We start from the raw sequence: 24,720 nt of genomic DNA on the forward strand, positions 1-24,720 counted from the left end.
TTCACTACTTAATAAATGGAACTGTTAGGTATTTCTTTCCAATTCTTGGAAGTTGATATATATTATTTAAGGTACATAATTGAGTAATGAAAGCAGAAAAATATGGGTGGAAAGAATAAATACATACCAGCTTTTGTAGTTATCTCTCAAGAGGGGGAAAGGAGGGAATTTAGATAGAAGGAGGCATCATTAATTAGTTTTGTAACGTTTTATTGCCTATTTGCTTCTGATTTTTATCTTTTTAATTTTTAAAATGTTTACTTATTTTGAGGGAGGGGGAGAAAGAGGGAATGCTGAGCATGAGTGGGGGAGGGGCAGAGAGAGAGAGAGGGAGAGAGAGAATCCCAAGCAGGCTCCACAATGTCAGCCCAGAGCTCAACTTGGGGCTCAAACCCTAAGATAATGACCTGAGCCCAAACTAAGAGCTGGACGTTTAACCAACTGAACCACCCAAGCATCTCTACTTCTGATTTTTAAAAATTTCTTGGGGCACCTGGGTGGCTCAGTCGGTTAAGCATCCAACTTCAGCTCAGGTCATGATCTCGCAGTTTGAGAGTTCAAGCCCTTCATTGGGCTCTGTGCTGACAGCTCGGAGTCTGGAGCCTGCTTCGGATTCTGTGTCTCCTCCTCTGTCTTCCCTACTCATGCTGTGTCTCTCTCTGTCTCTCAATAAATAAACGTTAAAAAAATTTTTTTAAATGTCTTAAGTCTGGATAACTTGTCATGTTGACAAACAGCATTTAGAAATAGTGGTCTAGAATCCCAGGTGCACTGCCTACCCAACCTGTGACATTAGGCAAGTAAGTGATTTAACATCTCTTATGTCTCAGTTTCGTTATCTGTAAAACAGGGATAATAACAGTGCCTGGATCAGGGGATTGCTGTGAGATTAACCAAGTTTATGTGTGTTTGTAATTATACTGTTCATTGTGCTTTTGTATTCTTTGGACACATAATCAAAACATTTTAAAATTACAGTACAACAAAAGAATTTTGAAGATATCTTGGAATTTGTTGTAATGGCATTTGACCAGAATGATGTACAAACTTTTTTGGTAGCAGTCATTTGAGAACTTCTGGTCTCCATGTAAAAAGTAGTTTATTTTGTTTGCTAGCACAAAGCCATGCTGAAATACACTCAATAAAAAAATGTTGACATAAATATAATTTTAAAAAGACTCCCAACAGTTTATTTCATAAATGTAAATATAACTGTTAGCATGTAAATGTATGGACAGCTAATTCTTATTTCCATCTTTCTCTTTCTAATGAGATTTCAACATTGGAAATGACTCACAGAATGTACTACCTCAACTAGTTGACCCCAGCATTTCTTCCTTCAGACAATTTGAACCCATTTGCAAATTTCATCACACAGAAGCATTTAGTAATGAAATGATAACATTTCAAAATCTGAAAGAAGGCTTACCTTATACAGTACAACCCGAAATGCAAAATCATGTGTATTATTGTGCAAAAGGCACTAATATAAAGGAAGATTCATTTAAGGAAGAAAATTCACTGGGAACTAGCACTTCTACAAATGAAGAGCAATTTGCTCATAAATGTGTCATACAACCTTCTAGAAGTCCACCTGTAGTCCACAGCAGTGGAGAGACAGTGAAATTCATGGAAATGTCACTGGCTAAAAGTGCTGCCACAGAATCTGCCCTCAAACCTAGTCAACCTCAGAGCTTCTGGTATGAGGAAAATGTACCCAGTGATGTTGACAAACCGTTTTACAAAGAGAACGGCTTTAACCAGCTTGATCTGAAAGCTAATTATGCAACAGAGAAGGTAAATTTTGGGGTGGTCAATATAGCTTGTGGAGTATTAAAATATGTGCTTTCAAAAAAAACCCCCAAAACTATGTATATAATTTTAGACTTTTCCAAGTACCACTAAATCTAATAATCAGCAAGAGGGACATTGTTTCTCTGGGGAAAATACCTTCTGAGATCTTAATCAATTTAGAAACAGATTTTTGTATTAAAATCATGTCCATACATGGAGATTAGCCCTACTGAATGGTCATGTCTTTGAGGACCAAGGCTCTGTCTTACTCATCCTTTTATGTGTCTTAGCATCTACATGGTGCCTTGGCTTTTATATTTGTGAATCAAATTGGCTGGAACTCAAGAGTTTACAGTAAGGAAAAGGTTGAGAAGAGGAAGAAGGATGGAGGTATTAAGTTATTTGACAGGAAAATCTTAAAATTTTTCTATCATGAGGGATTTCAGTTAACAAGTATAAAATGTTAGTTTTTCTACCAAAGTGAAAATACTAATTTGTCTTTTGACTTATTGATTCTGGGCATACATGTAGTATCCTAAGAACACTGAAGATGCCACTAGTATAAATTCTATGTGCTCTCTGAAAATTTTTTAAAAGTAATAGTTTTAAGACTTGGTATGGGCAAATATAATCCAAGAATAGTAAAAATAATACCTTTTTATTTTAAGTCTGATGAGAAAAGCTATGACTATTTTTCATTTCCAAGTATGAGCAGTTTTTTTGTTCATTTATTTGGAAGCACTATTTAAAAGAGAACTTTATTTCCCTGTATTGATTCTGGAAAATGGCATTTAAAAAATCTGCTTAATTAGCATTTCTCAAGATTGCTCCTTCCTATTTCCACTGCATTTAGTCATTTATTCAGTCAATAAATACTTTCTGGAACCTATTCTGTGCTAGGCTCTATGCTATGTGTTGATTATATAATGGTTTTAAAGAATGTGGATTTTGTCCTCATGAAAGTAACACCTTAGTAGAGGAGACTCACATTAAAGAATCACACAAATAAATGTAAACTTTCAACTATGATAAGGCTCTGAGTGGTTACATATAAAGTGTATGTAAAGTGTAGATAACGTGCTGTAGTATTACATATAAACTGTAAGCTGCAAGGATGGTAAGAGCTGTGAATAAAATGACAGGAGTCTTACTGTCCTAGTCAGTGAGTTTGGGGGAGGCTTCTGGAAGTAGTGGTCATTGAGCTGAGCTCTGAAGGATAAGTTATGAGTTAAGGAACTGTGGGTGGGAGAGCATTCCATGCAGAAGTAACACGTGGAAAACCCTGTGGCTTCAGGGAACATGGCACCCACTAGGACCTGACAGAAGCCTGGATTGAAGGAGGCATGTAGTAGTTGAGGACGAAAGGTAGCCTTAGGCAGCAAGACCAGATAGTAGAACCTGTAGGCCTCTGTAGGGATAGTTGTTTTTATCCCAGAATGATAGTAAACCATTAAAAGAGAGGTCCAGTGACACCTGAGTGGCTCAGTCAGTTAAGCTTCCGACTTCAGCTCAGGTCATTATCTGGCAGGTTCATGACTTCGAACCCTGCATAGGGCTCAGTGCTGACAGCTCAGAACCTAGAGCCTGCTTCAAATTCTGTTGTCTCCCTCTCTCTCTGCCCCTCCCGGGCTCGCTCTCTCTCTCTCTCTCTCTCTCTCTCTCAAAAATGAATAAACATTAAAAAAAAAATACAGGGGTCCAATATCTCTAAGTTCTAGGAAGTTATACAGCCCACCCTTGCAAATATCTTTTACAAGATTTTTAATGTCATATTCATTTCAGTATTTTCTTACTACAACTTATTGTCCTTTGAAAAAGCCCCTAAAACCTGTGTTGTGGGCAGAAAGTCAATGGCAAAACATGTTCGTCTGACATTCTTACATTCACAGGAGTCATAGCAATGAGATAATGGTTTAGCAGGCAATAAAAGTAGTTTTCATTCAGGAGAGCCTGGGTGGCTTAGTCGGTTAAGCACCCAGCTCTTGATTTCAGCTCAGGTCATGATCTCACGGTTGTGGGATCGAGCCCTGCATTGAGCTCTGCACTGAGCCTCATGCCTGCTTAGGATTTTCTCTTTCCCTCTCTGCTCCCCCTCCCCCATGTGTCTGTTCCCTCTCTCAAAAATAAATAACAGCATTTTTTATTTTTTATTTTTTAATGTTTATTTTTGAGAGAGACAAAGTGTGAGTAGGCAAGGAGCAGACAGAGAAAGGGAGATACAGAATCCAAAGCAGACTCTAGGCTCTGAACTGTCAGCACAGAGCCCAATGTGGGGCTTGAACTCACAAACTGTGAGATCATGACCTGAGCTGAAGCCAGACATTTAACCGACTGAGCCACCCAGGCACCCCAAATAAATAAATAAACATTAAAAGAAAGGTAGTCTTCATTCAGAAGAGGCCTCACAGACTGTAGGGTAATTGATAAATTTGTTTTAATTCATTTGAAGTCAAAGAAAGTACATGTGTTCAGAAAATTTCGCACCATAGAAAGTGGTCAGAGTATCAAAGCTGAGTTTTTCTTTTGTAAAAGTAAATATGATACCTATCATATACCTACTCTTTGTGCTCTGCTATCGGTGCTATATATATACTTAGCAGTTAATACCTAAGTATGTTTGTTAAATAGGTATTATTGGAAGTGGGTATTATCATTGTTAGAGCTGAGAAAACCAAACTAGGGACCTAGGACTTAAGGCTAGCTCTGATTTCAAAACTTATGATCTTTATACTCTTTTTCACTTATTTTATTTACTATAAGATTTCAGTGTCTTCGAAAGGAATCCAGAGTTTCAGGGATATTCCTGAGATGCCAGTCAGTCACCAAAAGGAAGTCACAGTGGAGGACATGGACAGACCAGGGACTGTCTCATATTGGTCTCCTGCAGTCATTTCTTGGAGTAGTGGAGCATCTCAGGAGGACAGCAAGGCACCTGACATGGAGCAGAGTTTGGAGAGCTTACAACCTCTGGAAGAGGACATGGCTTTAAATGAAGTCTTATGGAAATTAAAACATACTAACAAAAGGCAGCAAACTCTGATCCAAGACCTGCAGTGTAGTAACAAGTATTTAGAGAAGAAGGTCGAAGAGCTCCAGAGGCAGACTACCAAGCAGCAGGTGTTCGTTGACATAAATAAGCTAAAGGAAAAGGTGGAAGAACTAATTGAAGACAAATACAGAGTGATGCTAGAGAAGAATGATACAGAGAAGACACTGCAGAACTTGCAGGAGGTTTTGGCTAACACCCAAAAACATCTCCAGGAATCTAGGAATGAAAAGGAAACCTTACAGCTCGAGCTTAAGAAGGTCAAGGGCAATTATGTTCACCTACAGGAAAGGTACATGACTGAAATGCAACAGAAAGATAAAACTGTAAGTCAGTGCATGGAGATGAACAGAACCTTAAGTGAGAAAGAAGAAGAGGTAGAGAGGCTGAAGCAGCTCAAGGGAGAATTGAAAAAGGCCACCACTTCTGCTTTGGACTTGTTGAAAAGGGAAAAGAAGACCCGAGAGCACGAGTTCCTGTCTTTACAGGAGGAATTTCAGAAACATGAAAAGAAGAACCTGGAAGAACGACAGAAACTGAAATCAAGACTGGAGAAACTGCTCACTCAAGTTAATAATTTACAGTTCATATCTGAGAACGAGAAGGGGAAGAATGCCAAACTGAAGCAGCAGGTCAGCTCAGTAAAACAAGAAAATGTGAGGCTACAGCAGCAGATTGCAGGGAGCAAGGAGCAAAATTACGCCCCTCGGTTTGAGACGGCTCATTTAAAGGAGGACTCTGGGGAGGCAGTGGAGGCAGATATCACAAAGGTATGGTCACAAATTCAGAATCTCTAACGCAGAATTTCAGGAGTTGCTAACAGTTTGCTCATGCATATTTAGATGCAGCACTTTGTCAGCAGAAAGAATTATTAACAACGACAAAAAAAGGGAGAGTGGAAAAGGTACCACAGATTTGGAGAAGCTTCTCCGGTTCTTGGGTACTCACATTAAAGACAGCTACTTCTTGGATACTCACCTAAAGAGGCTATTTCTGGCCTCTTGTGACTATTTTGGTAGAGATGAAAATTAACATGGGAATTTTCTGGGTACCTATGACCAATCATCTGAAGTATCCTTTGAGAAAGGGTTTTCTACATGGGGATCTCTATGTTTTCATGTCACTTCTGCCTATTCAATGATAAAAGTAAATAACGCAATTATGTATTTGGTTTACAAAGTAAAACAAAACTATATTATATCACATATTAATTTTATAAAGTATACACTTTTTGATTGAGGTGTAATTGACCCATAACATCAGTTTCCAGTTTACAACATAATTCGTTTTTTGTACGTGTTGCAAAGAGATCACCACAATAAATCTAGTTAACATCTGTTAAAAATAACATGAAAGCCTCATAACAGTACATTTGGAGAGGCTGTAATTTTGTATTCTATGCAGTTCAAATGACTTGGTAGACAAGAACCTGGAAGCATGTCCTGGAAGTGATCATTTTCATAAGCCAGAGCACATCTATTTCAGTTTTGAAGGCTTGTCTTGAGATGTTTATAGTATAGGGGCACCTGGATGGCTTAGTTGGTTAAACATCCAACTCTTGATTTTGGCTCAGGTAGGATCTCACGGTTGGCAAGATAAAGCCCCAAGTTGGGCTCTACACTGACAGCATGGAACCTGCTTGGGATTCTCTCTCTCTGCCCCTCCCATGTGCATTCTCTCTCTCTCAAAATTAATAAACTTAAAAATATTATTTATAGTACAGCCTTATTAATTCTGACTATTTAGAAAGAAGGCTAATCTGGGGGCACCTGGGTGGTTCAGTTGGTTAAGCGTCTGACTTCAGCTCAGGTCATGATCTCACAGTTCGTGAGTTTGCATCGGGTTCTGCGCTGACTGCTTGGAGCCTGGAGCCTGCTTTGGATTCTCTGTCTCCCTCTGCCCCTCCCCTGCTTCTGTTCTGTCTCTGTCAAAAATAAACATTAAAAACTTTTTTAGAAGAAGGCTAATTTTTTTAATGATTCTTAGGAAAATATTGTCTTATACTTAAAAAATTCTCTCTGTGATCTTTTCTCCAGAAAGAAGTTAGGATTTTCTATGCCAGTGGTTCTCAAGCTTTAGCATTCATCAACATTAGGTGTGAAAATGCAGATTGCTGGGGCCCACCTCAGCATTTCTGATTCAGTAGGTGTGCAGGGAGGAGGGTGGTGCTGAGAATGTGCATTTCTAAGAAGATCCCAAGTCTCACCCATGCTGCTGGTCCCAGGGTCACACTTTGAAAACCACTAACCTAAGCAGAGATGACCTTAAGTTTAGCTGCTAACCAAATCATGACAAATTTTGAATTGCAACTCTGAATAAGGTAGTACAACTGTACAGAGGTTTATCACAGTACATATTTTTTTTCTTGAATTTTCTTTAAAAAAACAAAAGTAGTGGTGCCTGGGTGGCTCATTCAGTTAAGGGTCTGACTTTGGCTCAGGTCATGATCTTGCAGTTTGTGAGTTCCAGCCCCACATTGAGCTCGCTGCTATCAGCCTGTTAGCCCAGAGATCGTCTGCCCCTCCTCTGCTCATGCTCTCCCCCAAATAAATATTTTTTTTAAAAAAAGGAAAGTTCTTTGTTTTATCTTGACTAATCAATTTCTTTAATATCCCTAAGTCATCCTTACTCTGCTTTTAGTTTTGCTTTTCATGAACTCTAGATCTGTTTTCTCAAAAGTGTGGTCTGGGAATGTCCATGAGATCAAAAGTATTTTCATAGTAATAGGAAGATGTTATGCCCTTGCCAGTCTCATTTTTTTTCACAAGTGCTCCCAGTGGCATTTTCTAGAAACTGTTGATCATTGCTTTTATGGCTGTTCCACGTGTGAAGCAGATGTAAGAATCATGCTGTCTTCTATGAAGTCAGCATTATAGATACTTAGAAAAATGTAAAAGATGCCACTCTTTCCACTAATTTTTTCCTTTGGAAAATGTGGTAATTTCATATTAAAATTGTTATTTATGTTGACACAAAGGATTTATTGTTATTTGAATAGATTAGTAAAAATTTTTATTTTATTTTTTTAATGTTTATTTTTGAGAAGGAGAGAGAGAGAGAGAGAGAGAGAGAACATGCACACAGAGAGTGGGGAAGGGGCAGAGAGGGGAGACACAGAATCCAAAGCAGGCTCCGGGCTCTGAGCTGTCAGCCTAGAGCCTGACATGGGGCTCAAACTCATGAACTGTGAGATCATGACTTGAGCCAAAGTCGGATGCTCAACCAACTGAACCACCCAGGTGACCCAGTAAACATAATTTTTAAATGTTCTTAGTCATAATTTCTTTTTTTTTAAAGTTTATTATTTTAAGAGAAAGCATGTGCATACACACGCACCAGTGGGGGAGAGGCAGAGAGAGACAGGAGAGGGAAAGAATCCCAAAAAGGCTCTGTACTGTCAGTGTGGAGTCCAACATGGGGCTCTATCCCACCAACCTGAGCCAAAGTCTGGAATGGGACGCTTAATCAACTGAGCCACCCAGGCACCCCCTCAGTCATAATTTCTAATACAAAAAATATTGATAGATATAACCCATATAAACAAAAAGGCTTTTGGGATTCTTATTAATTTTTGAGTCTATAAAGGGGTCCTGAGAATCAGAAGTTTGAGAACCACAGCTCATAATTTTGTTTTTTTTAAGTATTAACATTTATCTCCAATTTCGTTTGTTTTTAATTTTAGAAAGAGAGCATGAGCAAGTGGGGAAGAGGGACTGAGGGAAAGAAAGACTCTTAACCGGACACAGGGCTCGATCCCACAACCCTGGGATTATGACCTGAGCCGAAATTAAGGGTCAGACACTCAACCAGCTGAGCCACTCAGGTGTCCCACTATCTCTTCAAATTTAAATTTGAGTGCCACGTTGTTAGGGCTGCTCAAAGTTTTAAAGAGTGGTATTTAATTCAGAATTTTACTTAAAGAGCAATCCAGACTCTCTGTCTTTATTGTAACACCTCTGAATTGTGTACACATAGGATGCAAAGATGATACATTCTAATTTGTTCCTGAATTGCTCACCTTGTGAAAAAGAAAGCCTGAATCCCCCAGATGTGAAAAGAACCTCTCAGCTGGTCTCCAAACTTCACAGTCTTCTGGCTCTGGTCATAGGACTTCTCACATGTCAGGTAATTTAAAAAATTCATATTTTTTATTGGGGAAGGAAGAAATATAGAAGTTGGACTAAACCAAAGAAGCAATATAAGGCGTTGGAGTTAAGTCATGGGAGAAAAAAATGGAAGACAAAATTCATACCTCCTCCTGCTTCTTTTTATCTTTCTTTAACACCTAATTCCCACAAGTAAAATAATATAATCAGATACAAGATAAAGGCACCAGAGAAAACCTTTTATTCGGTACTTCTTACATGTCATGGAAACTCTATCAGAGTGATAGTCTTGTTCTCTGGCTCAGTTGGTTCCTAGTGATTAGTGAGTGTTCCCATCATGGAGCTGTTTGCCCAATCTAAAATTTAGCTTTTGGGCAGGGGGAGAGCAGTGGGGAGTTGTATACATTAGTGGAATGAAGAATGAAATTAGTGTAGGTGAGTTTAAATTCTGACTTCACCACTTTCTGGCTCTGTGACTTGGCCCAAGTGACTTTGCCTTTCTCAGCCTCAGTTTCTGCATTGTAAGTAGGGGAAATGATACTTGCCCCTGCCCTTGGGAGGTTACAAGCACTACATTTAACGAGAGATGACAGTACAGAGCATGACATTTGATAGCTTCTCAAATGAGCTAGCTGTCTTTCTTCCTCTTCATTATTGTCCATTTCTTTGATCTTGGGTGTAGTCATCAGAGCCCAAATTGGGGGGCATGGTCTATGATGTTCCTGATCCAACACAACCCTTATTTCTATTGTGTTTTAGCTAAAGTTTGTTGAATGCTAGCATTTATTTAATGCTAGACACTGAGCTGAGCATTTTATGCAGAGATCACAAAGTGGCAGCATGCAGACTATATCCACCTAACGTTTTGTTTTTATATATGTGACTCTGAATGTGGCACAGACTCTCCTTAGCTGCAAACTTTTCCAGCCTACTTTGTTCCTTCAAACATTTGCTTACTTACTGTAAGCCTCATTGGAGGCTGCTTCTCCACCACACCTCCCCATGAGGAGTGTGTCTTCATCCCTCTTGTTGGTGGATGTCATCCCACACCAAATACTATCTGTTTGCTTATTCTGTGTCTCCCACCCCCACCAGAGTGGAAGGCTTCAACATCAGAAACGTGGTATGTTGTATGCCCCGTATCTAATTCTGATGAAGCCCTTAATCAGCACTCAACAAATATTTGTTGACTTTCCAACCTGTCCTTGGAGGCATTTAAATTTACTGTCCCTGCCTTTCATGGGTTATCTCATCCATTCCTTATGTCAGTCTTTATATTCTCAGGCTTAAAAAAAATGGAAACAAAACATGGAAAAACAAACTGGGACTTAGAACTGTAAGGTGTCTTGTCCAAAGTCTCACATAGGATTAAGCGACAGAACTCAGATACAAACTCAGGCAGTCTGACTCATGCACACAGTTTTGGCCCTGAGGTTATACATACAAATACCTTCATTCTAGGCACCTAGAGCTTCAGTATTGTTGGGGATGTCTGATTACTCTGCTGTTAGATATAGCAATTTGGCTGAAATTTGGATTTGTAAACTGACCGGGCTAGGCTAACAGGAGATGTTCACCTTATTATAGGTGAGTATTAACTTCCCAGAGATTATACCAATCTGTCCCAATAACCACTTATATACAAGTGTGAATCTATAAGAATTCTTTCTTATAACCCTTTATTAGGTGTCTTATGGATGAGTAATTGAGTTCAATATTATTTTATCTCTTTTGGTTTGGTCAGGTATTATGGAATTTTGTGTGTGTGTGTGTGTGTGTGTGTGTGTGTGTGTGTGTGTGTTTTCTGTCCTTTTAGCTTTAATGAAAACTTTTTAATATAGCTTCTCAAACTATTACCCTTTAGGACATTACTACTACTGATGCTGAATATTTCAAAGATTGTGAGAAAATCAGTGATATAATGCTACAAAAACTGAAGCACTTCCATCTTAAAAAGAAAAATTTAGATAAAGAGGTACTGTATTCTTTATTCTAAAACCTGTATCATTTTTGGTGAAAATAATAGTCAAAGAGAAAGGTAACATAAAACTCTCCAAATTTTGATTTTTTTAAAAGAATCATTTTGGAGGACCAGATTAGTTTTACTATGGCCCTAACTAAGGAGATACATTGTTCAACATTTGGCTTGTTTTATAACTTAAGTTTGTATTACAAAATATTCATCTACCAAAAAAAGGTATGATTATTTTTTCCACTTTTGCATGGCACTACTGATTCTTTTTTTTTTTTAATGTTTATTTTGAGACAGAGAGAGAATGAGCACAAGCCAGGGAGGGGCAGAGAGAGGGAGAGAGACACAGAATCCGAAGCAGGTTCCAGGCTCTGAGCTGTCAGCACAGAGCCCTATGTGAGGCTCAGACTCACAAACCACGCGATTGTGACCTGAGCCGAAGTCAGATACTTAACCGACTGGACCACTCAGGCATCCCAGCACTACAGATTCCTGAAGAACAGTGTATTTTGATATCCCGATAGTGGTTTCAAACTTTATCACTTGGAATAGTGGATACATTGAAAACCAGTCATTTTATTTTTCAAGTGGCACAAGCATAAGGGAAGAGATTCCTGGAATTTCTTCAATTATTCTTTTCTTGGTATAGTGGTACAGAGATGGAGGGACAGATTAAGAGAGTAAGTGAAATGGGGAAGGTAATACCAGGATGTTAACTTCTGCCAGTTTTCATATGAGAAGAAAACAGAAGTGACAAGTTTATCAGCTAACAGAATAAAAATATACTCAAGTATGGGATCTTGGATTGTAGTAACAAACTCAGTCCTATATTATCAGGAAATTACTTCTCTGAACTGGTGTGGGTAGAAATTTATGCAGGTATTCTGGGGAGTCTCTTTGTCTTCTAGTTAACCTGTAGAGAAAAGGATCAAGGAATAACAGATATGCAGAGAAACAGATACATCCTCCATTTTTTAAGCTACTCTTCAAAAATAGGCCCCATTGATGGGGCACCGGGGTGGCTCCATTGGGTAAGCGTCTGACTTCGGCTCAGGTCATGATCTCACGGTTTGTGAGCTCAAACCCCGCGTCGGGCTCTGTGCTGACAGCTCAGAGCCTACAGCCTGCTTCGGATTCTGTGTCTCCCTCTCTCTCTGCCCCTTCCCCACTTGTGCTCTGTCTCTCTCCGTCTCTCAAAAATAAATAAATAAATAAATGTAAAAAAAAAAAAAAATTAAAAAAAAAATAGGCCCCATTGAGGGTTGGAGCAGGATGTTACAAAAATACAATGTCAGATGTTTGTGTTCTTTTGGTAAATTTACCGAAATATTGGCAGGTGAAATGATGTGGTGTCTGTGATTTGACTTAGTGAAGGGGAGGATTGGAGTGGGGAAGACATGGTTGGGGATATGAATGATACAAGATTGGCTGCTAACCGTCAATGGTCGAAGTTGGGTGATAATTAAATGAAGGTTCATTCAAGTTTTTTCTCTATCTATATTGGAAATTGCTCATAATAATAATTCTGTGCTTCATAGTTTACCTCACTGATTTTTATAGAAGTTTGAATTTTGAAGATTAAGATTTATTGTTATTATACTGAAGGAACAAATTAACAAATAAGAAATGATTATAAATTACACCTAGGAAAAATTGGTAGTTTCTTTTTTTCCTCTAAAGAATTCTGATAGCCTGGTTGTAAAAACAACTGAATATTGGCATAAGCTCCCAGAGATTCCCAAGCCCACCCTCAGGTTCATTGATTGGTAGGACCCGTGGGACTCTGCACAGAGTCATACTCGAGGCTCTGTTTCACAGTGAGGGGATACAGAGCAAAGTCAGCGCCTGGAAAAGGTGCTCGGGGCAAAGTCTAGAGGAAAACAGATTCAAGCTGCCAAGAGTTCCTTCTCAGTGGAGTCACGCAAAATGCACTTCATTTTCCCAGCAATGAGCTGTGACAATATATGTGAAGTTTTTATCAGGGAAGCTCATTAGAGACCCAGCACGCAGGATTTTTATTGGGGGCTGCTCACATAAGCACCTCTGACTAGCACATACTAAAATTCCAGACCGTCCAGAAGGAAAGAGGTGTTCAGTAAACACTGTATCTTTGTACAGATAGATGAGGCACAATGAGCTGTTCATATTACGGAACGATGGAAATCCTCCTGCAATCCAAGTTTCCAGTCCCCAAGGGAGCAATCTGACTAGCAGGCCTTTCTAAGGAGAGCAGTCTCAGATCTGCTGTGTGATCGCTTTTCTGTACATGAGCTGTGAAAACAGTAGATCTTTGGAGACCAGGGATTAGATGGTGCATGATTTGATGATTTTATTATAAATGTTATAGAATGTAGTCTTATTTTGTCTTCTTTTCTGAAATGTAAAATGCTTTTCTTCTTAGCTACTGAAACATAAAGACAGAATCACAGCTTTTAGAGAGTTGATTACTAATGAAAAAGCATTTCAAGATCAAGTTACTGAGGTGAGTGTAATATTTACTGTGCACTGTCCTTAACATACAAAAATACAATTTCAGATATTTATGTTCTTCTGGGAAATGTGTTGAAATCCTCCCAGCTGTATGTTCTATACGTCTATGATTCTAGCCATTGAAGATCTCTTTGATTGTTAAACTTATAAAGTATTTATTGTCAAATTTTCCAAGGAATGTGGAAGTGTTGGAAGTGAGCACAAATGTATGTAATCTCAGGTTACAGGCTTTGATTCAGATGAAACCAAGAATGTTGGAGATGTACCTATCTTACTGGGAGCCAAACGGAATAAGTACCACAGTTTGAATGAAGAGCTTGATTGCTTGGTAAGAAAGATCTTTTGTTGGTCTGCTATCCTTTTTATCCATAGCACCATTTTATGGACAAGTTTAAGAAACTATCAACCTTCGGGGCGCCTGAGTGGCTTTGTTGGTTAAGTGTCCAACATCAGCTCAGGTCATGATCTCACCGTTCATGAGTTCAAGCTCTGCATAGGGCTCTGTGCTAACAGCTCCGAGCCTGGAGCCTGCTTCGGATTCTGTGTCTCCCTCTCTCTCTGCCCCTCCCCCACTCATGCTCTGTCTGTCTCTCTCAAAAATAAATAAACATTAAAAAAATTTTTTTAATTAAATAAATAAAGGATTCTTTGAATCAAACTTTAAAAAAAACTATCAACCTTCAAAAACTTTGTTCATTAAAATGGTCTTACACTGGCACTGTGGCAGTATTATTTGACCACAAGAGTATAGAATTGAAGTTTGTACTTTCAGGTTTTGAAATCTTACATACTGTTCTACCTGATATTGTTTAAAGTAATCAGATTTATTTTTTCAAAATGCAGAAATAAAAAAACATGTGCTATTTTTCACAGCGATTGAAGCACATTTATATTTTTGCACATTATTTATTTTAGTAATCTCTACACCCAACATGGGGCTTGAACTCACAGTCCTGAGATCAAGGGCTACATGCTTTTCTGACTGAGTCAGCCAGACACCCCACTACCATCATTTTTATATCAGTATATCAATAGCTGTTTATAACAACTATGATTTAGGAGTACTTTGGGAAATAGTTCTTATAGTTTAGTTTAGATGCCATCTAAAGATGAAGGCATTACCACAGAAAAGAAATAGTAATTATGTGACTTAAGGGAGGTGTTAGCTAATGTGGTGGCGATAATCATTTTGCAATATAGAAGTGTATTAAACCAACATGTTGTATACTTTAAACTTACACAATATTATATGTCAGTTATATCTCAATAAAGCTAGAAAAAAATAAAGATAAAACATGAAAAATATGTTATAAGAAAGTGAAAATGTGAGGTGCCTGGGTGGCTCAGTCAGTTAAGTGTCCAACTGTTGATTTCCACTCAGGTCATGATCTCACAATTTGTGAGCTCAAGGCCCGAGTCAGGCTTTGCACTGACAGCATGGAGCCTGCTTGGGACTCTCTCTCTCCCTCTGTCTCTCTGCCTCTCCCCTGGTCACACTCACTCTCTCTCTCAAAAATAAATACATAAACTTAAAAAAAAAAAAAAAAGTGAAAATGTGATCTTGGTATCTAGATAGTTACAGAATTACAATCAATTGGATTTTACTATAATGAAAAGGTGATTAATTAATGTAATTTGTTTTTTAATAGTGATTAATTAGAGAAGTCTATAATATTTCTAAATTATTAAAAATTGGCATTCTGCACTAAATTCATAGCATAACCATTCATCTTTAAGAGAGAAGAAAAAGTCCAATGGGCTCAAAAGTTTCTTGTAATTCATTAACTTTTTAATTTAATAAGTAATTATTGACTTCCCAGAAAAGGCTAAAAGTTGTAGTCACTCTGGAGACAGAGAGCTAAATCAAACATGGTGTCCACTTCTTTTTGTTTTAATTTAGTGTTTGTTTATTTTTGAGAGAGAGAGAGCATAAACAAAGGAGGGAGGGCAGAGAGAGGAAGACACAGAATCTGAAGCAGGTTCTAGACCCTGAGCTGTCAGCACAAAGCCCAATGCAAGGCTCAAACTTACAAACCGTGAGATTGTGACCTGAGCCGAAGTTGGACACTTAACTGACTGAGCCACCCAGGCAACCCCCTGATGTCCACTTCTAACATAAATAACTATTCATAAGGGGTAATGGAGAATTTTTTTAAGTTTATTTATTTTGAGAGAGAGCACAGAGAGGCAGAGAGAGAGGGGGAGAGAAAGAATCCCAAGCAGGCTCCACACTGACAGGGCAGAGCCCAACATGGGGCTCAAACTCACGAACCATGAGATCATGACCTGAGCTGAAATCAAGAGTTGGGCGCTTCACCGACTGAGCCACCAAGGCGCCCCAAAGGAGAAATTTCTTAAAAAGTGATACAGTGACTAGCATCTGTCAGAGGCCATGTTTGTTGAATGAGGAGTTCAGAGGAGGACCAGATGCTGTCCAGGTGGGGGAGTCATGGAACACCTCGTGAAGGAGAATGGCTGGTTATGTCCGACCATAGAGGGATGAGAGCAGACCCTCAGTAAGTTCATTAGTAGTTTCTCTGCTTCAGCATAGAAGATACTGCGAGTGAACTTCATGTCCCCAGCAGTGGGAAGCTGGGAAGGACAAAGCGCACACAACTGGAAGCATGTCAGATACACGATGTCATTTTTTTTTTTAACGTTTATTTATTTTTGAGACAGAGAGAGACAGAGCATGAATGGGGGAGGGTCAGAGAGAGAGGGAGACACAGAATCTGAAACAGGCTCCAGGTTCTGAGTTATCAGCACAGAGCCCGACACGGGGCTCGAACTCACGGACTGCGAGATCATGACCTGAGCCAAAGTTGGACGCTTAACTGACTGAGCCACCCAGGCGCCCCACGATGTCATTTTTAAAGTGTGCTGTGGCCTACTTGTGCAAACCATGTCTCAGACCAAATAATTGATGAGGAAGGGACAACTCTTCACTGGAAAAGTAAGCTATTAAAAGCGGAAGAGAAGAGGCATCTTTTCCTAGCAATTCTAATGGCTGCTAAAACCCTACATTCAAGACTGAGGTGGGGTGCCTGGGTGGCTCAGTTGGTTGAGCGTCCAACTTCAGCTCAGGTCATGATCTTGCAGTTCATGGGTTCAAGCCCCGCATCGGGCTCTGTGGTGACAGCTCAGAGCCTGGAGTCTGCTTCCAATTCTGTGTCTCCCTCTCTTTCTGCCTCTCCCCTGCTTATGCTGTCTCTCTTTCTCCCTCAAAAATAAATAAACATGAAAAAAATTTTTTAAAAGACTGAGGGGGAACTTTCAGTGAATGGGTCAGACTGACAACCACCTGAGCCTGCTGATTAATGTCAACCTCACTAAAGGGGAGACACACATGCCTGTGCCCCCTGACGTGCCACAGGAAGGACACACACACAGCAGCATCTATGAAGCCTTTTCAGCAAAACAGCTGGGTCCGAAGGCAGCTTTCTAGACCTAACTACCTTGACAGTAGGTAAAGAGATGAATTAAATGACACCATGGTAATAAATGGAGAATGTGAAAAACTCTCATCAGTCAACAATGGACACAAGGAAAGGAAGGAAGCGAAGGAATAACGATTATAGACTAAAGGAGTTTGGAGACAAGAAACTAATCAACCAAATGCAGTGAGTGTGTGACACCCATGTATACAGGTCCTGATTTGAACAAACCCACTATAAAAAGGTATTTGTGAGGGGCTCCCGGTGACAGCTCAGAGCCTGGAGCCTACTTCAGATTCTATGCCTCCCCCTGTCTCTACCCCTCCCCTGCTCACACTCTGTCTGTCTCTGTCTCTCAATAATAAATAAATGTTAAAAATTTTTTTTTAAATAAAAAAAAGGTATTTGTGAGATAGTAGCAGAAAAATCAACACAGTCTAGGTATAATATTAGAAGTTATTGTTAATTTTACTAAATGAAATAGTGATATCACTGTGTTTTTAAAGCCCTGATCTGTTAGTGATACATATTGAAAAGTATGTGTGAATGAATTAATAGGATGTCTAGGTTTGCTTTAAAATACCCTAGGAATAGACACTTGGGTAGCTCAGTTGTTTAAGAGTCTGATTTTGGCTCAGGTCATGATCTCACGGTTTGTGAGTTTGAGCCCCACGTCAGGGTCTGCACTGGTGGTGCACAGCCTGCTTGGGATTCTCTTTCTCCCCCTCTCTCTCCACCCCTCCCCAACTTGTGTGCACATGTTATCTCTTTCTCAAAAATAAATAATAAACTTTAAAAATAAACTAGGGGGGCCTGGGTGGCTCAGTTGGTTGGGAGTCCAACTTTGGCTCAGGTCATGATCTTGCCCGTAAGTTCTAGTCCCAGGTCTGGTTCTGTGCTGAGAGCTCAGAACCTGGGGCCTGTTTCAGATTCTGTGTCTCCCTCCCTCTCTTTGCACCTGCCCCACTGGCGCTCTCAAAAATAAATAAACATTAAAAAAATTTTTTTAAATATTCCAGGGAAATGAAAAGGCGGCCAAGTTGGGGTGGTGAGAGGTTGAAAACGGATGAAAAAACAATGGAAAATGTTGATAAGTTGTTGAAGTTAAGTGCTGGGAACATGGAGGTTCATTTATACTAGTCTCTCTACTTTTGTATGTGTTTGGAATTTTCCCAAATAAAGAGTTTTAGTTGTGTTCTTTGTTTTTGAAGTGCAGAAGTATGCTCCAAAAGGCTCATTTCTCATTCTCTAAGGAACTCTAGGCCAGCAAGACTTGGTCTGCTGGAGCTAAATTTGAGGCTCATACCTCCTCTCCTCCTTTGTCTTGTGCTTCTCTTGTGGCCCTTCTGACCCCTTGCTTTTGGTTCTTCTTCACAATTCTGATCCTCTTGTTGCTCGTTTCACCTCCTGACCTCTTCCATCTTGAGACAGCGTCCTTGACCCCAGCTTTGCCTACTGACTGGCTCTAGCACTGTGGTTGTTTAACTGTCAAGTGCAAAATGTATCCTGATCCTAGAAGCCCTTGATAAGGTACACCAAAGGTGGGGATTTAGTCAGAGGGAACAGACAGGCGTCTAGTTAACAGTGCTGAAGTTCAGGGGTGCCTGGGTGGTCCCAGTTGGTGAAGTTTCCTATCTGACTCTTGATTTTGGCTCAGGTCATGAGTTCAAGTTCATGAGATCAAACCCTGAATCAGGCTCTGCGCTGACTGTGCAGAGCCTGCTTGGGATTCTCTGTCTTCCTCTCTCTCTCTGTCCCTCCCTCCCTCAAAATAAATAAATAAACATTTTAAAAAAACAGTGATGGGGCACCTGAGTGGCTCAGTCGGTTGAGAGCCCGACTTCAGCTCAGGTCATGATCTCATGGTTCGTGGGTTCGAGCCCCGCATGGGGCTCTGTGCTGACAGCTCAGAGCCTGGAGCCTGCTTCTGATTCTGTATGTCTCTCTCTCTCTCTGCCCCTCCCCTACTCGTGCTCTGTCTCTCTCTCTCTCAAAAATAAATAAATATTAAAAAAACAGTGATGAATTTTAGGGTTCAAGTTAGGCTAGTTGTAATGATTCTTCAGGGTCCTCCTAGATCCCATCTTCAGTAAAATAGGAATTTTTTTTTTAAGTTTATTTATTTTTAAGGAGGGGGAGGGGCAGAGGGCAAGGGAGAGAGAATCCCGAGCCTACTCCATGCTGTCAGCACAGAGCCGAAGGCAGGGCTTGATCTCACAAACCATGAAATCACGACCTGAGCCAAAATCAAGAGTCAGACACTTAACTGACTGAGCCATTTTAGTGCCCCCAAAATCTTTTTATAAAAATAAAATACTTTTACACCAGTATTATAGAAGATATCCTTTTTTTTTAAGTTTACTTATTTATTTTGAGAGAAAGTGTGAGCAGAGAGAGAGAATCCCAAGCAGGCTCTGTGCTCTCAGCACAACAGAGGGCTTAATCCCATCAACTGTGAGATTATGACTTGAGCCAAAATCAAGAGTTGAATGCTTAACTGAGCCACCCAGGTGCCCCTAGAAGATATCCTGTAACCATAATTATATAATAGTTGAAGACTAAAAACTGAAATACTATTCTAAAACATCCCACTTTACTGTAACACTCACTGTATTAGATGAAACGTTAATTTATTCTTTTGGTAGTCTTAAAAGTTAGAAGTTTATTTCTTCTCAAGGAAATGCTCAGAAAGTAGCAAATTTGCTTCATTTTCATATGGATCTCCTATAGTCCTAAAAATAAGGAAACAAATATTATATAAGGCATAAAACTACTACTCTAGGAAAACTTTTCTAAGTAAGCCAAAAGAAAACCATCACAACCCAATGTCGTATGGTTCCTCTGAACTATTAAATATACCCACCAGTTCCTGGATTTGGATACAGTATTTCCTTGAGTAAACCTTACAGTTTGTGGGCCTCTCTGCCACTGAACCACCAACCTCCTGAGGAAGATTCTGGGCTCACTGGAACTCAGGTCACACAGATGGGAGGGCTATCCAGTTGGGCAGAACACTTGCTCCTCAGTTTCCACAGGAAGATATCGACCTTACCATCTGTTTCTTTGCCCTCTCCAGCACCCAGGGCATTCATGGGATACTCTGCTCCTTTTCCTCATCTTTCTGGTTTTGATTTTCCTAAATCCTATTGTGAAGCCAGTGCAAGAAGCAATACTTGCACGACAGATCCTGGTTGCAGGATATAACATCAGTCTATTTGTTGACCAACCTAGAACTTAACTCTTCCATCTCTGAAAAATTATCTGTGCAGCCCTGTCATTCCTCCCAGAGCAATCCACAGTAGAAAATGCATTTCACTTCTTGGTCAAATACACATATACCCCACGCACAGAAGAAACACTGGGTTTTTATTGTTCTGTTCTATTCCATTTTTGTGCATGTTGGTCATAAATTCATTTCACTGCTTAATGAGTCACAACCTGGATCATGATTATTAGCAGAAAGCTGCTGCTTGAAACATGTTGTCTTGGCCCTCCAAAAGGATTGCTTTTACCAGGTTGTGTTTCGTGTTATGCCCTTAGCAATCCTAGGAAACCTCTTTCTCTATTTGTTACAGAGAGATTATTGTTTCACTTAGTGCCATGTGGATGAGAACTTCCTTTGAAGCCTCAGGCCTACTAGGAAAAACTCTTTAGAAACAGGTGTGTTTTCATCACACGAATAATGCAAATCATGTAACTGGCCAGATGTCAGTTTTGCTTTAGCTGCCAGGAAGTTCAGTATCAAATGCATGGCTCTGTAGTGCAGGTTTTAACTGTCTTCATGTATGCATCTTGTTCTTCACTTGTTCTGTACGTTCTGGTTTAATTGCATTTAACTTATATTTTACTATATGTATTCAATCTCAAAACCATGTAAAGAATTGGGAAATCAATCAATCAGCCAGCCTTCAGATGTCCCAGTCTCCTAGGCCATTCATAATAATGACAGATATATTTACGATCATGGTTAAACGTTATTTCTACCTTGACACACTTTCTCTGTAAGTTGACAGCAGCAGAGCATAAGACAATCCCATTTGAGGAAAAAGTGTTAGTGTAAGCAAAAAAAAAAAAATTTTTTTTTCTTAGGAAACCTGGAATTATGAACTATGTAGAACCAAATAGCTTGACTGTATTACCAGGCCACTTGTACCTCTCATCATAGAAGGCCTCAGTGATCCTCGCAGAGGTGTGTGGGAGACACAGCAATGGCCACCCAACACGGCAACAGAGATTTTGTGTCGCTTAATGAAATAAAAAATCTAGGCACTTGAGCAAAAGGGACTTGGTAGCTATGATTAAATCAAGGAAACTTCTGTGGAGATAGATGATTAAATCAAGGTCCTTGGGATGTGGAGGTGGATTATCCTGGATTATCAGGATGGGTCCAATCTAATCTCATGCATCTAGCCATGTCTGAGAGAGCTACAGCCTTGAAGAATGTTAGAGATGCAACGTGCTGGCTTTGAGGATGAGGGAAGGAGACAACAAGCCAAGTGACGTGGGCAGCATTTAGAAGCTGGAAAATCTCCCCTAAAGCCTTCAGAAAGGAACACAGCCCTGCTGACACTTTGACCTTCGCCAAATGAGATCCCTGCCAGACTTCTAACCTACAGAAATGAAAGATAATAAATTTCTGTTGTTTTAAGCCACTTAGGTTTGTGGCTATTTGTTACAGCAGTAATAAAAAGCTAATACAAGAGGTATTGGCCTTATTTTTTTGGGGGGGGTGGATTTCAGTGCCTCATAATATATTAGGGCAAGTTAATATATTATTAACTTGGAACTATGTCTATAAATCTAGAACACAGGGGGACTGTAAAGGGGACCCAACCCAGGAAATCTTCCTCCGGAGGACTTTATAACTGAGCAGTAACACCTGGTCCGAGGGAACCTCATCCAGCACCACCAGCCAGCTGGCTTCTTCACCTCTCAGTACCTGTATCCACACAGCATGGAAAGCAGCTTTCCGGGAGAACTTCGTCCTCTACTCTGGCCAAGTGTATGGGGCCTGTGAATAGGGCCAGACACAGGCACTCTTCCTCTGCCTAGCTCAGCCCTACCCTGGGAGCCTGCCTCTTTGAGATCATTGGCAAGGCCCCTCGCCACTGCTGTAGGTCTGCATTTGCACCACGTGCTCCAGCACACGTGGGCAGACCCCACAGGAAGGGAGGTGCTGGGGAGATGAGAGAGCATGCCCCTGCACTTGCTGTCAGCCCTCGAGCACCCTCCAGATACTTCTTATCTCCACTTATGCAAGGGCTCTGATGCGATCTTAAAAAGTATTTATTTTAAATATTTCACACTAATATAATATAATAAATATAATATATAAATAAATAGCCCTGTATGTACCACCCAGGTAAAGAAATGAAACGTGAATATAGTTGAAGCCCCCTGTGGCTGTCTCCAGTTGCATTTTCATCCCCTCCACCCAGTGGTAACCATTATCCTGAATTTAATGTTTACCTTGACCATGCAGGTCTGTATTTCCTGCATATATATGTATCTTTAAACAATGTGCAGTATTGTTTTGCGTATCTTTTATTATTTTACATATCTTTTTTATTGTACATCCTTTTCTAAGTTTTTTGGCCTCAATCCTATAACTGTAAGGTTCTTTTTTTTGTGTGATAGATGTAGCTGCATTTACCCATTTTCACTCCTATGTAGTATTTTAACATATGAATAAATCATAGCTCACACTAGAACATTTCAGATATACCGAGTCTTTGTCCACAAACCTTTGCAGAGTTGAAATCACAATGTCTATATACTGTTGAATTTTAATTGATATATCACACATTTTTATGTGCTACTATACTATCCTTATAGATTGTATATAGATTATATATAATTCTCAATGGCTGCATAATATTCCATAGAGTGAAAATACAATAATCTTTTAGCGATTCCCCTTATTGGATGATTGAGTTCTTTCTGGTTTTATGGAGAGGCTTTTCATTTGTGATTATTTCCTTAGAATAAATTATTGAAGTGGCATTACTGCTTTTAAAGCTATAAATATGCATGTGAATCTTTATGTACATAATCAAATGAATTTCAAAAGACTAACTTTACCTTACAGATATCAGTGTGTTAATGGTGCTATTTCATCAAATATTACCACTTGAAATGTTTCTAACAATTGACCTTTTAGTTTATACTTGTAGTAAGATGAAACATTTTTTAACATACTGTTTTTACAATTGTGTGTGGGGGACAGTCTCACCTGCAGATTTTAATATATACAGAGTTTAACAACTCTCTTTTAACAGAGATTTTAACATATGCATTATATTTTAAAGAATAATAATTGTGATAGAATAAATAACATCCTGTTATATGCAGATTCCAAACTGCTTTCCAAGACAAAGTTTTAAATGTTATTGTATATATTCCTAGGCCTGATAACCATCTAAAGATTTTTTTGCTTTTTCTTCAATTTCACGTGTCCCCAAATCTGATTTCTCTTCTACCTTCACCTAGTTATGGAGACTGACCAAGGAGGGTGGGAGGCATGGGGAGCAGGGGGAGGAGTTTCCCCGTGAGGGCTGAGATCCTCACTGGGCGCAACAAAGGATGCCAAAATCAAAGGACTAAACAAGGCCAAAAACCATGCAGGAATGTCATGGGAAAGACCCAGAAGGGAAGCCACAAGAATCATCGACCAGATAGGAGGATGGGTTGGAGGTGTGGTGGCACCAGGTACAGTACCTATGGATCCAGAAATCTAGGGCCAGATAGAATAGAGCCAAGTGAAGCCTCTTCTCTGTGAACCATGTGGTGAATGGGAGCTCTATCATCGGTTTGACAGTGGTCTAGATCTCCTGCTATTTTAAGCCAAGTGCATAGATAGTCACTTTACTACTCTTCAGTTTCTCATACTTCATCCAAATCTACTTTCTTTTAGTGGAGACTTCAAGTGGGTTCAGGTTAGCATTCAGCTCAGAAGTGCTACAGTGTCTCTGAGACATCAAGGAAAAGACACATTAAAGGACACCTTTCATTAATATTATTCAAATATCACATTCAAGGTTATCTCATGGTATCTTCCTTTACAAAAGAAAAATGTTACCACCACTCCATCCTTTATTATTTAAATATTACTTTACATATACTTTTTGGTATGCTTTCATGAAAATGTTTTAGACTTTTTCAATGATTCAATTCTGTCTTCTAAAATTTTTCTTTTTCTTTTTTTTTTTTTTAGCTTATTTGAGAGAGAGAGAGAGAGAGAGAATGTGCATTCAGGGGAGGGGCAGAGAGAGAGAGAGAGGGAGAGAGAGAATCTTGAGCAGGCTCCGCACTCTTAGCACAGAGCCCAGTGTAGGACTCCATCTCATGAATTGTGAGATCATGACCTGAGCTGAAATCAAGAGTTGGATGCTTAACCAACTGAGCCATTCAGGTGCCCCTAAAATATTTCTATTTTGAAATTTCTTTTAAACTCTAAAATTTGAGCTTTTAATGAAAAGACAAGCAATGGACTGGGAGAAATTTAAAAATCACAGGGATATTTTTAATGTTTATTTTTGAGTGAGAGAGAGAGTGTGGGGGAGGAGCAGAGAAAGAGGGAGACAGGGGATCCAAAGCAGGCTCCATGTAAAGCCTGTTGTAGGCCTTGAACTCATGAACCATGAGATTATGGCCTGAACTTAAGTCAGATGCATAACCAACTGAGCTACCCAGGTGCCCAACAAATCAAAGATTTGATAGAGGACTTGTATCTAGAATATGTAAAGCACCAGGGTGCCCAAGTGGCTCAGTTGGTTAAGCGTCCAACTTGGGCTCGGGTCATGATCTAATGTTGGTGGGTTCGAGCCCCGCATCAGGCTCCATGCTGACAGTGTGGAACCTGCTTGGGATTCTCTTTCT

The 24,720-nt window shown here is 39.7% G+C and overlaps 1 protein-coding gene across 10 annotated transcripts in view; it reads left to right on the plus strand.

Moving 5' to 3' along the window:
- Positions 1 to 24,720, plus strand: part of CAGE1 (cancer antigen 1) — a 55,019-nt gene that overhangs the window by 7,060 nt on the left and 23,239 nt on the right. For 9 of the 10 annotated variants that reach the window (XM_049654877.1, XM_049654881.1, XM_049654883.1 and 6 more), the window contains exons 4-9: positions 1,274 to 1,797; positions 4,555 to 5,610; positions 8,816 to 8,965; positions 10,811 to 10,921; positions 13,320 to 13,400; positions 13,629 to 13,736. In XM_049654877.1, the coding sequence (XP_049510834.1) occupies positions 1,274 to 1,797; positions 4,555 to 5,610; positions 8,816 to 8,965; positions 10,811 to 10,921; positions 13,320 to 13,400; positions 13,629 to 13,736 (2,030 nt within the window). Of the gene's footprint in view, positions 1 to 1,273; positions 1,798 to 4,554; positions 5,611 to 8,815; positions 8,966 to 10,810; positions 10,922 to 13,319; positions 13,401 to 13,628; positions 13,737 to 21,646; positions 23,847 to 24,720 lie in introns of those variants that run through there. The other variant, XM_049654886.1, reaches the window with a different exon arrangement.

The sequence above is a fragment of the Panthera uncia genome, assembly GCF_023721935.1.
Source record: "Panthera uncia isolate 11264 chromosome B2 unlocalized genomic scaffold, Puncia_PCG_1.0 HiC_scaffold_25, whole genome shotgun sequence".
Lineage (NCBI taxonomy): Eukaryota > Metazoa > Chordata > Mammalia > Carnivora > Felidae > Panthera > Panthera uncia.